We start from the raw sequence: 13046 nt of genomic DNA, 5'->3' as shown, positions 1-13046 counted from the left end.
ATATCATTTCAACATACTGGCAGCGATTAAAACTTGGTCAGTCGTTCAATGTAGAAAATCATTCTCACATATCCAAATTCCCTTATGGCTCAACTCACACTTACGCGACTCAAGTCGAGAAGAGACTGCGACTCTAGTCTCTTCTCGACGCAGCGTGTGTTTTCAAATGGCGAGATCGCTGACACTAGAATCGACTGGTCTGAGTGTCACCATTCTAAAACACACACTAGAGTCACAGTCTCTTCTCGACTTGAGTCGCGTGAGTGTGAGTTGAGCCTAACTGTATAGTAAGGATTTGTGCATTTTTAGCAGTATATAAGAAACAAGAGCATGATATCATGATAATCCTACATGATTTATTTTACTTTATTTTATTTATTCCTTTTCCAGGACTCAAAAGACTAGCCTATATCAAATAACGGTTTTGTAACTGGAGATTCAAGATATTTATAAAAAGCATCCATGCAATATTGGTTCCCATCATTTTAATATATCTCGGAAATCATTGGCATGAAGGCATAGTGCAAAAAATTGAAATCAATATGAGTCCAATACAACGATTACATAAGCATTACAAACACTTTTTCGACTCAGAGTTCTATATTCCAACTTGTTCACAGAAACTTGAGCTCCGTTTATCAACTTGTAAAAAACATATCTAGCCTCTTGAATGGAATCAAGTTGCATATATTTATTATTATCTCACACACCGGTTGTTAATGACATTGAGTGAGGACATGAATATGTAATTATTTTAAAGATAATGACCTACTCTGTCACACTGTCTGATAATACATCATGTAGGCCTAGTTATAAAGTTAATTATTGTTATTAAGTTGACAAAACTAAACGTAGTCAATGATTCAATATTCTGGATGTAAAAAATCAAGGTTACCTCTGAGAACTTGTTCAACAACCTTTTATCAAATCAACTTTTTGTTTCACACAAGTTCAATGTCCCTCGCCCAATGGAATTCCTCTAGACTACCTATTTGAATTTTTAAAATAGTACTTACGAGGGAGATTTCATTGCTAAAAATGTTTTCTTAGGTAGATTACTGAGATACTGAGTATTTTGAAGTAGATAATACCATAGAGAAACAATAACATAAGTAGATATCCCATAGTATAGGGCGTTTATGTCGCAACTTTTACTGTTATCTCAAGCTGATAGTCCACGTAGCTCTTTCCTGTGAAGCTTTATGACGCTTGTAATCTCTCATATTGTGCCGTTCATACACTCTTATACCCGGTCAAAACAGTAAAAATCAACAATAATCGACAGTAATCGGCTTGAGATAACAGTAAAAGTTGCGACATAAACGCCCTATACCATGGGATATCTACTTACGCTATTGTTTATCTATAATAATACTGAGAACCATGCTTGTATAGATGAAACTTGTATGTGTATTACTTGGAATGATCCGTTCTGTTGCCAGTTTATAATAAATGATATCATACTTTGAAATGGATCGTACAATGAGGTGGAACTACCTATGAAAATCTCCCAAATGATGTATCATCATTGATTTCCATCTCCATTCATCACATAGTAGGTATTGAGAGGAACCATACGGTTTAGCCCATAATCCGGGGGACCCCCCTTCCAAGCCCGAAAAATTAAGGAAAACTACCATCTCTAAAAACTATTAATAAGCATTTAAAAAGTGTAATATTTCTTTTTTTGAACAACATTTTTATGTCTACGGATTTTTTCTGTACAATAAATGAAATTTTCTAAAAAATATTTTAAAATTTCTGTTTTTGACCAAACCAGTGCTGGAACGGCGTTTAGGCACCGTGACACCTCTGTACAATGTGCATGGCTTTTACAATGAGCCATAGAACCTTCATTTTGTAGTTAGCTCTGATTAGTCTATATGCTGCAATAATTTATTCATACAATCATGTGCAATCATACTTGAATATTTAAAAATCAGATTTGTCAGGATCTTTCCTGTAGTATGTATTTCTGATCTAAATCTAAAAGAGTTCAGTTTTTATTTACTTGGAAAATTTCTTGTTTCTTCATCTTTGAACAGAGAATTGGACTTTAATTCTTACAGGACATTGGAATTGGACTTTAATTCTTGAAAGTGAAGTTTAACTTATCTTTGTCAATGTTGATGTTTACGAAATTTGAAACAGTTTTGGGATGGACCAGTCGTTCTGTCCCAGTCAAAGCAACATTATTCTCTATTCTATAATGACTGATACAATGAGTACATCATCAAAATTATAGGGAAAGAAAAAATAAGGTACCGTAACCTTGTGCTATTTCTCTCCCAAATTTAGATAAGTTTACACATAGTCCAAAATAGGTTAGTCTTGTAGTTGTTCACTTCACAGAATTTTCAGTCCTTAATTATTTTCACAACGTAGATTTTTAAATATGATTTGTGAATGTGTCAATGAATGTATACTACATAAACTACTACTCATTTTATTCCTTGTTTTATTTGATTTTCTGGTGTTGAACCACTGTTTTATTTGGTGTCATACGTTATAATTATTTGTGATATTGTGTTGCAGGTCGTACGAGATGCCGCAAGATGCTTCGAGTCCGCTGGGTCAGTGGTCGCACGGTCTCAGTCCGGTGCTGGCCTGCCTTGGCTGTACGCTCGGACTCTTCAACATCTCCAGATTTGCCATCTATAGTATGCAGTATGGAGGTAATTAATCGTCCCACTGCCATTCTTATACAGTATACATTCTTATACTCACGCCAATTTATGTCTCTTCATTGGAGATTTTGAAAATTTTTACAATGGTGAGAAGTCATGAGAGAAAAGAAAATGACATGAAAATTCTAAGAAGCTATTTAGGCTACTCTTTTTAATATTTTATAATTTAGGCCTACTCTAAATTAAACAACTTATTGAACTATAAGTCAGGGAGAGAAGATGTTTTGGGCTATAGTACTTGTTTTTTCATGACAATATTGTAATGCTTCAACTTAATGAATAAATAAATGAATAAGAATAAACATTTCCAAGTGTTTTCGTTAGAATACGGAATAAACAAATCTGAATTCCGAATTTTCCAAATAATTCTATACAATATTATCAATAGAGTATTTCGATGTAGAGACAATTCAATTACCCGTATCAATTGAATGAAAAAGACTAAGAAATTGTCAAAAACCCACAGATTTATTGATACCGGTACTTAGAAAGACCGGTTGACAATGGTGTAATAACCGAAACCGGTCTTTCCAAGTATCAATAAATCTGTGTTTTTTTAACAATTTCTTAGTCTTTTTCATTTAATATGAATAATTACCACAATATCAACTTCTCAACTACACAAAAAGTGAATTCAATATTCTCTACACTTTGATGTAGAGATAAATAACACTTTGATATAGAGATAAAATAGATAAAGAGATTAAAAAAATATATTTGATTGGAAAAAATCAAATGATGAAATATTCATTTTCTTCAATGATTTTTAAAAAATTATAAGTTTATATGTCTATGTTCCAATTGCAATTGAGGCTTGTATAGACAACTTTTTCAGTCCAGAAGTGACCAGTATCAGTTATTATGATGAATAATTTATTCTTTGGGCTTCAAGTTTGCTGATACCAATGAATTGGCTATTATTTCATGTGTGCAAATCTATTCTGCATTGGTTTAAAATAAAGTTTCAGAAAGTTTCAGCTATATTGAATTGCTGTTAAAAATTTCGTGACTCAACTATATCTTTATCATTAGATGCACTTCATCTCTGTGATATGCTTGATACAGATTTACCAGTGTATATTAACTTGATACTGGTAAGCTATACTAATTCTTTTGGTACTGTTAAGCTGAGTTTACACCAAAGTTATTAACAAAATGTTAATAATTCAATCCTTATAGATTCTATTAGATTAAACGGAACTTGACAATTACATATGTTCATCATGATGCGTATGATAAGTTATGTTCAATCTAATAGAATCTATAAGGATTGAGTTATCAACATTTTGTTAATAACTTTGATGTGAACGAAGCTTTATAGATTGGAATACAGTCATGCTCTCTACAATCATGTCAAAAATTCTTTCAATTATAAATTTCCATGAAGGTCTGTATATCATGAAGTTTGAAGTGAAGCTCAATAAATCAAGTTAATGAGTATAAAAATTGAATTGAAAAATTCTTGGAATAGTGATAATAACATCGAACTTGTGTTTCTTTCCACAGCTAATTACATAATCCAATTTATTGTGATGTCTCTGCTACTGGGAATTCCTCTATTCACTTTCCACTTATCGTTAGGTCAGCTGTTAGCTTCAGGGACAATGGATATGTGGAAAATTTCTCCTATATTCCAGGTAATCATTTATTTGTATGCAACAAAAATTAATGATCTGTCACCCTTTTATAATCATCTCAATTCAGAAATTGTCATTTTGAAGCTATACCTAATTCTTTGAATCCATAACAACCGTATCTGCTTGAGGCGAACAAGTACAAGAATAGTGAACGTTCCAAGTCTATTCAATTACAAGAATAGTGAACTGAGTTCACTACGTTTAGATAATAGTTGTTTAATAACAACTTAGTTGTCGGGGAGACCGGTTGGCGGCGACCCTTGAGTACTGGGTTGCCGCCAACCTGTCACCCCGACAACTAAGATGACAACTAAGCTCCTCGCTATTTTGATCACAGGCGTCAGTAAATCCCCTGGCAAAATATACCATTGCCGTCATCTAGTCTCCCCGACAGCTATTCCCCTACTAGAACGAAGGAGCTTGGTTGTCGGCGACAACTAAGCTCCTCACACGCTCACGACAACTAGGCTCCCCGACAGTAGATCCCCTGCTGGATATGAGGGGTCTGGTTGTCGTGATCGTACAGACAAATAAGATCAAATAGGGTAAGATTGCTGAGATGGTAAGATGACAATGTTCCAACTAATAATTAACTTATGCCAATCATGTAATAGGTGGAACCAAATTCATTATTATTTCAATTCATAGCATATAACTACAGATAAGGTAGATCAGCATTAAATATGAATTATGTTGCATGAAAAATATCCAAAGAAGTAAAGGAATGAGAATGAGAGAAATAAATTACAACTTAAAATGTAACAATGATTTACATTTTTCGTCACTGCAAATTGTTTAAACTTTCTTGAACAACGCAAAATACTAGCAAAAACCAAGCTCCTTGCACGCTAACGTCAACTAGTCTCCCCGACAGCAAATTCCCTACTGGTTCAGAGGGGACTAGTTGTCGGGACCGTAGACGACAACTAAGCTCCTCGGTCGCTGACGACAACTAGTCTCCCCGTCAGTAAAGCTCCTCTCTCACGAGCTCAGTTGACGCCGTCAGTAGATCCCCTGGAAAGTGGTTTTAAAAGGAACTTTACTGTCGGGGAACTTATTTGGCGCGTTCCCCTACTCAAACTAGATTCTCATTCTTTTTAAATAATAATTATTATAATACTAATTTCAAAAATAATATTGTTGTGGCAATTCTTCAATTCCATTCTTTATAAATATATGCAACAGTAACTCCTCAAACATCTTAAACACACCTTTTCTACATGTTTTTCTAAAAAGTTTATTGCTTTATAATTTCTCAACAAATTTATAAACCAATTTGTACTATCACTGCTCCCATTCTTCTCAAATTCTTTGATGTGTCTTATTTTTGATTGCAGGGAATTGGAATAGCTATTCTCACATCACACGCTTTGATAGGTATTTATAGTATTATTGGAGTCTCGTGGATGTTCGTTTACTTCCGTGATTCGTTCATCACAAAACAAGACATGTATGGATGGGCCGAGCCTCATGTCTATTACAAAGATAGTAAGTAGATTTATTTATAGTTGAAAAATTATTTCTCTAATATGTGAATATTTCCTTATTTAGTGATAATAGTATGAAATATTACTTCTATGTTTCAATTCAATTCAATTCAAATCAAATTTATTTCCTCCACAAAATTCAACAATTACAAAATTTAGGATAATGTACCTTAATCTAGTTTACTTACATTCTATCAACAAAATAAAGGTACAAGAGGTGGAAATGAAACCACTGGCATAAGTGAAAATTACTTGTTCGCCAGTAGGAGTAGCATATTGTCAAACTTCGGTCATCCACATCTAATTAAAACAAAAAAAAAAGATGTATACAAAATAACATAAATAAATTACAACTTATATTCTAAGAGAATTAATCAAGCAATGTATCGAGACTCTTAAATTTAGCAGAATAGTAGTACAATTACAATGGATGTAAATTAAATTATCTACACAATATACAAATCAAAATAATGACTCTCAGTTATCCATTTCTTAATATTCCTTGGTACACTTTTGGAAGGTAGTTCTATGATAAGCCGGGTGGAATAGAATTTATTAGTTTTGGAGCTATATAAATTAATTGCTTACGAATAAGTGTTAGGTTTGAAACATATGATGCGAATTTGTACAAATTATACCTAGTCCTATGATTTTCATTATTTAATTGCATAAAATTAAATTGTATCTACAAAAATATTTAATCACGCTCAAAACATACATTTGTCTTACTGCCATGACTCTAATATCCTTGAAAGCACTCATTGAGGGATAAATGGTTGGTTTATTCAATATTGTTTTTATTATCATTTTTTGCACTCTAAATAAAGGAGCTACATGCGTATCGAACGTACCTCCCCAAACCACCAAACCATATTGTAGCAATGATTGCACCAGAGCGAAGTACACCATTCTCAGCATTGGTAGCCGAAGGATCGATCTTAGTTTGTAAAATTTATAAGATACAAACCTCAATCTATCACAAAGGTAATCTATGTGTTTCTTCCATTTAAATCCCTGCTCATTATAACACCCAAATATTTCAAGTGACTTGTTCTTTCAATTTCGGGGCAATCACAACAACCAGTATTAACATCAATGTTTGGTTTTGAAGCATCTAAATTTAAAAATCTACTTTGTAAAAATAATTAAGGACTGAACATTTTGTAAAGTGAACAACTATAAAGCTGGGTTTACACCAAAGTTATTAACAAAATGTAAATTACTTAATCCTTATAGATTCTATTCGATTGAATGGAAATTGACAAACACATAATTATGCTCATCATGTGTATGATAAGTTATGTTCAATATAATAGAATCTATAAGGATTAAGTCATTAACATTTTGTTAATAACTTTGGTGTAAACGCAGCTTAAGACTTGACCTATTTCGGACTATGTGTGACCTTATCTAAATTTGGGAGAGGAATAGCACAAGGTTACCTTTTTTTCTTTCTATCATTTCGCTGATGTACCCTACTTATTGTATGAATCAATAAAGAATGAATTGAAAATTCATACAATATTATAATACGTTATTAAATTGTATGTTTAAACATTAATAGTCTAAAATTTCATACGTTATTGTTATTGCATGTTTTAATGTTTTGTTTCTGAACCGGAGGTTTCTTAACCTCGTTGAAAATTCAAAATGTGGGTCTCAATTTCATTGATATATGAGTCTCATTCCAAACAGTAAATGAGAAATACAAATACTTCTCGATTCTATGTGGGTTTTATGTAACTTATTTTCATCAGTTATACCACAGAAAATAGAAACTACGTTTTTTTAGTTGTTCTTAAAAAGTTGCTTCTATTGTTCAATAATTACACATCAAATTTACGTTATACCACGTGAGTTAATTGCTTCGTTGTTACAGGTAATATTTATATTATATTTGTATCCATGAATTTTTATAGCATTGGCCTATCAGTATTATTATACTACTTATTAATTAAGTACCTTAATTACTTATACTTATTAATTAGGTATTTTTATTATGACTTGATAATGGCATCATATAACCGAAACATGTTGTGACTAAATAATTTTAAAAAAGGTACAGATTTATATTTTTATTTATATTCAAGAGTAGCCCTAAAGAAAAAAAGACATATCAGTATTGTTTGAATGTGGGTATTCGAATAAAATGGACACATTCATGATAATAAACAGTATGAATGTGAAGAGAATTCACTCATATGTAGTTATGTTAATTCAGTAACTTTTTATAGCTTTGAAGAGCAAGACTTTTTCCGAATTATAACGCTCATTCCATATAGTAGAAAAAGTAAATTCGTATGGCTTCTGTTGGTGGGGAGTCCCTTGCGGGAAGGTTCCACCGCCTGAATATATCATTAAGCCGTCAATAGGCCTTACAACTGTCATACTTCAGCCGGGACCGACATTTTAACGTTCCCATCCGATACCACTGGGCTCATTCCATAAAATACATTTTTTCCAGTCTCAAATATCAATAAGTATATAAAATGTTGAGTAAAAAATATCACTAACATCCATACAAGCCATTATTTTTATTTTTCTAACAAAAACACATTTTCAAATAATTTCGAGTCTCACAAACCAATGATACTATTATCATTTGTTATATTGCAGGTTTTCGTCCAATAATTTTCAACTCAACAAACATAAAGTTGGAAGAGACAGTTCCAGATTATTTCAATGGGGTTGTGCTTCAAAGACAGAACTTGGAAACTCCAGCTGGCTCGCCGGGCCACTTGAAGTTCCAAGTCACCTTCAACTTAGTTGTTATATGGATGATTATTTTCATCTGCTTGAGCAAAGGTAAGAATCTTATTTCTTATTTCAATCAATAGTGCGTTTTTTATTATATGGAGAAATAGACTACTTGAATAAAAATAAAATGAATAATTTTTGGTCCTGCGGAAGATGCCCACTTGAGCTTTTTTTTCTATAGTGAGGTCTACCTTATAATGGCAGTGCAGAAAGATAGGAGAACAACGTTGCCGATCCTCTGTCTTGTCAATGCCTTCTATAGACGGTAGCTGATACAGGTTTATTGATGTAATATCAACTGTTCATTCTCGTTTAAAATAGCCAATTATATTTTTCAATAAATTTCACAATGAATTGGCATAATTAAGATGAAATATTTTGCCAATTAATTATTAATTCTATATTGTTAAAAGACCATCTGGCAACAGAGCAAAGCGAGAAAGAGATATATCCGCTTTGGATGATAGACAAGGATAGCAATACCATTGCTAATCAAACACTACCATTATAACGTCAACCTCACGATAGAGTGTGGTGATGGTAAGTGCAAGGCCTATTTTGATGAGATGATCAAACGTCCGTGCCTACCGGTGGGATTCGAACCCACGACCAGGTAGCGCTAGTGAACTTAAGAGTAAAACTCCTTAAATCATCTCGGCTATCCTGGGCAGCAATTAATTTATTCGATTATTGTAAAATCATACTCGAAACAAGGTTTGTATGGAGATGACCTGTTACGATAGAGCTAATTTGTTATTGATGTAAGGACAAATGTGTGCATTAGGGGACTTGAGTGTACTTCTTATGCCTCAGTGATTTGTTACCTCAGGGATTTGTTATCTCAGGGAATTTTTTCCCTTGAAGGAAAAAACTTCATTTTCACGAGTGTCCCCATATGCACAAAATTGAGTAAACTTACAACCTACATCGTACATTAAAAATTAGGTACTGATCCAAAACTTTATCTCCACACATCACGGTCACATGCCTTTCGCCTCCATGCCACAACTCCCATTCTCCGGAGATCATCCTTCACTTCAACACTCCATCGATTGCGTGGCCTCCCTTGTCGTCTTCTTTCTCCTAAATTATTCATTTCAAATTTTTATTGTATTCTCAATTGGATCAATTTTCCTCTGTTTCAGGTTTAAAATCCTACGGGAAAGTAGTCTACATTTTCTCCTTAGTTCCGGTCTTCGGAATGTTCGTATTATGTTCGAAATTATTAGGGCTGATGCCAATCAATAGGTTAGAAATAGCGTTTCCTCAGACAGACTGGAGTGAATTTTTCCTAAATACGAAGGTGAGTACTTGAAATAATACAATCGAATTTAGATGATCTGTTCTGAAATATTATACCATTGATAAACTTTTCAACCTGGTAATTTGCTAGTGGAGATCAGGAATATTTTGAAAGTGTGCAGTATTGCTGTAGGGTGGAAAGGTGGCTCTACCACTTGGGCTGGGGATTATCAGAAGGCCTGCTTCGGTCGGTATATTGATACCAAGTTGAAACTCCATTTGGGGCTGATATTCAATTCTTCTTCCTATATTTTTACTTTTTTCATGTTTGAAATTTGATAGGTTTTTATTATTATCCTCAATATGAGAGGTCGGTTGGTGATCCGCTTGTCTCTGTTCAGGGATTCAGAAGACACACACTACTCTTATATCGTACTACATTTTATTTATTACTCAATTCACAAGTTATTTGTTCAAGATTATTTTGTTTTTATTCATTGTATACCTGTTCAGGCTACCCGAAACTCACCCCTTAACATGTTTGTTAATGTTTTGAAGGGACGGATTCAAAGATCCAAAGGTTCAAAGAGGCTCACTTGCTAACCGAAGCTTATTGTGTGTCACCCCTACACATAGGCGTATATAGTCTTGTAGTGGGATTCCTGTTATTTTGTGCACTGTAGCTCTCATATTGTGGAATGAAATTTTGTGGAATAAAGAAATTTTTATTTTGTGGAGCTTTACTCAGGCTCTTATTGAAATAATAATTGATATGAAAAATACTTGCTTGATATTCCCAAGCATTATGATTTTATTTTCTCACTGCTCACCACCTCTGACTCTTTAATTTGTCCATCTCACAGACATGATAATGACGAATTCTGTTTAATAATTCTGTTTTCTGATAATGACGTTTCCTTACTTAACTTTAGAAACTCCATTCATTCAAAATCATTATTGATTTAAAAGATCTAACAAATTAAATGATGTTATAAGATACTTAATGCGTTTTATGTGGAACAATCATTTATTTTCTTTACAGGTTTTTTACAATTTACAATTTTTACAATTTTTTTTTGAAAAATTATATGATTTTATAAAATTATAATCATTATAATATCAGATGAAATACATATTAAAAAAACAAAACAATATTCATTCTAAATTATTCATTTATTTATTCATTCAATCATTCAGAATTACACAACTTACAGAAAAGTAACACAGGCTTATAAGCCCAAAACGGTTCCAATTCTAATTTATACAACAGTCCAAATGTAGAAAGAATATTTATTTATGAAGGAACAAAGTCATGATGAATAATTTCCATCTTGTTTTAAGAATTCATATTTCTATTGGGCAATTGACATCATTGAATCATGTTCTTATGAATAACATGGTCAAAATACTGAACATTTACTCATTATTTCGTAAAATGATGTAGACCTATTAGTTTTGTGATATTTTGTGGCATTTATTTGTTTACATAACGCATTTCGATCAAGGTCTATAGAAAGAGGTCAAGACATGCGGCCATTTTGTTGTTTGTTGGAAATTTTGTTTACTTGCTGTTAGCTTGGGTTGATGAACAGCTAACGTGTCATTAATATAGGCTAAGTAATATAGACTAGTATTATATCCTGTTATATTAAGCGAGCAATTTCTGTATTTATTCAAATATTTGGCTATGTATTTGGTTATTTTTGGTTACCTATATGATTATTTATTTATGTCCAACGGATCTTGAGAACGGCTCTAACGATTTTCACGAAATTTGGAACATAGTAGGTTTATGATATAAAAATTCGATTGCACTAGGTCTCATCCCTGAGAAAACTCGCTGAAGGACATGAAAAGGATAATAATTATTCATCTTTGGAAAAACACATGATAATTTCGTTATGTCTGCTGATAATGGAAGATGGGAGTGCCTGCGTGGGAGAGAGACAGAATTATGTTCAGCTGTTGAATCAATCAGCTTATCACACGACAAATATTATGTAGAAATTTTAATCGACTTGGTCAAAATAATCTGATTTGATGACATGACATGGTATATCATTCTAAATTAGAGTATGTCATAATTTTCAAAGTTAATCATTATTTCACAGTTTCAAGTAATTATAGTGAGTGTTATTTTGTTATTCAATTTGGTTTGTATATAATATAAATTATAACTTTTCTGTTTTCAAATGTTTGGACTGAAAATTGGACCTGAGTTGGACCTCTATATCTATAGACTTTGATTTCAATAAGACTACGTTAGTACAAGTTTAGCAAAAACTTATAATAATATTTCCAACTGATATGATATCATATAAATACTTGAATAACAGTAAAAATATGAAATAAAATGAATTGACAGTTTGTGTTGTGTTTTATTTAGAGCTGGATGGCAGCGAGCAGCGAGGCTTTCTTCACATGGGGCGTGCTGGGAGCGGCAGCCATGCAGATCACGTCGCACAACCGCCCCAAGCACCTGCTGCATCGGGACACCGCCCTCGTCATAGTGCTCACCCTGGCCGTGCTCCTCCTCGCCGCCTTCCTCGCCAACATGTGTTCGCAGCTCCTGTTCGTGCGCGGCTTCCTATATGTTCCTAGTTCTTTCGGTCAGTCCACAACACATCATTCTAACACAATATTTTATTGGTTGTTATTTATTGAAGTTTTTCGGTTTATCTTTTATCTAAATGTATCCATTGTAAAGTAACGGTAGGACTAAGTATGGGCGCCAGAGAGCGTCCATTATTGACTCCATAAACTACAGAAACAATACAATCGAAAATGAAATCAATAAGCTTAAACTTAAAAAAATTCATGAGCAATAAACTGTTAATATATATCTGCAAATTGTTGAAGTATTAGATTATTAACCCTTGTGTAGTCGCGTGGGGTCTTAAAAACATCGCAGTAAAATTTTATTCATTTCCGAGATGTGGTGGTTAGCTAGCTAGTAGCTCTTTGTCTCTGTACCTTCAAACTAAATATTGATTTTTATTAGGACTAACCAGTTTTTTATAATATTTTGTTGATTTGGTGAATTATACAGCTATGTCGAACTGGGGAGGGGTGTTCACAACACCCCAGGCGAGTACTTATACATATCTAAGTATGAAGGTGATATACTCATAAAAAATAATAATGTAGGTACTGCAAATATAGTGAATAATTATTCCATAATTCTCGTCTCATTTGTGGAAGTAACATTTGATTTCTATCCTTCTGAAATATATATT

General features: G+C 33.1%; 1 protein-coding gene across 2 annotated transcripts in view; it reads left to right on the top strand.

Annotated features, from left to right (window-relative positions):
* The window catches only part of LOC111054698 (sodium- and chloride-dependent glycine transporter 1), a 162662-nt gene that overhangs the window by 135337 nt on the left and 14279 nt on the right, over nt 1-13046 (top strand). For both annotated transcript variants that reach the window (XR_005571856.1, XM_039433158.1), the window contains exons 5-10: nt 2536-2675; nt 4194-4324; nt 5662-5812; nt 8428-8616; nt 9714-9871; nt 12197-12419. Coding sequence is in view for 1 of the 2 variants with exons in the window: in XM_039433158.1 (XP_039289092.1) it covers nt 2536-2675; nt 4194-4324; nt 5662-5812; nt 8428-8616; nt 9714-9871; nt 12197-12419 (992 nt within the window). In the remaining variant the exon portion in view is untranslated. The remainder of the gene's footprint in view (nt 1-2535; nt 2676-4193; nt 4325-5661; nt 5813-8427; nt 8617-9713; nt 9872-12196; nt 12420-13046) is intronic.

This window comes from Nilaparvata lugens, chromosome 7 (genome assembly GCF_014356525.2).
Source record: "Nilaparvata lugens isolate BPH chromosome 7, ASM1435652v1, whole genome shotgun sequence".
NCBI lineage: Eukaryota > Metazoa > Arthropoda > Insecta > Hemiptera > Delphacidae > Nilaparvata > Nilaparvata lugens.
The sequence above is the reverse complement of the archived record's forward strand: the minus strand, read 5'-3'. Positions and strand labels throughout refer to the sequence as shown.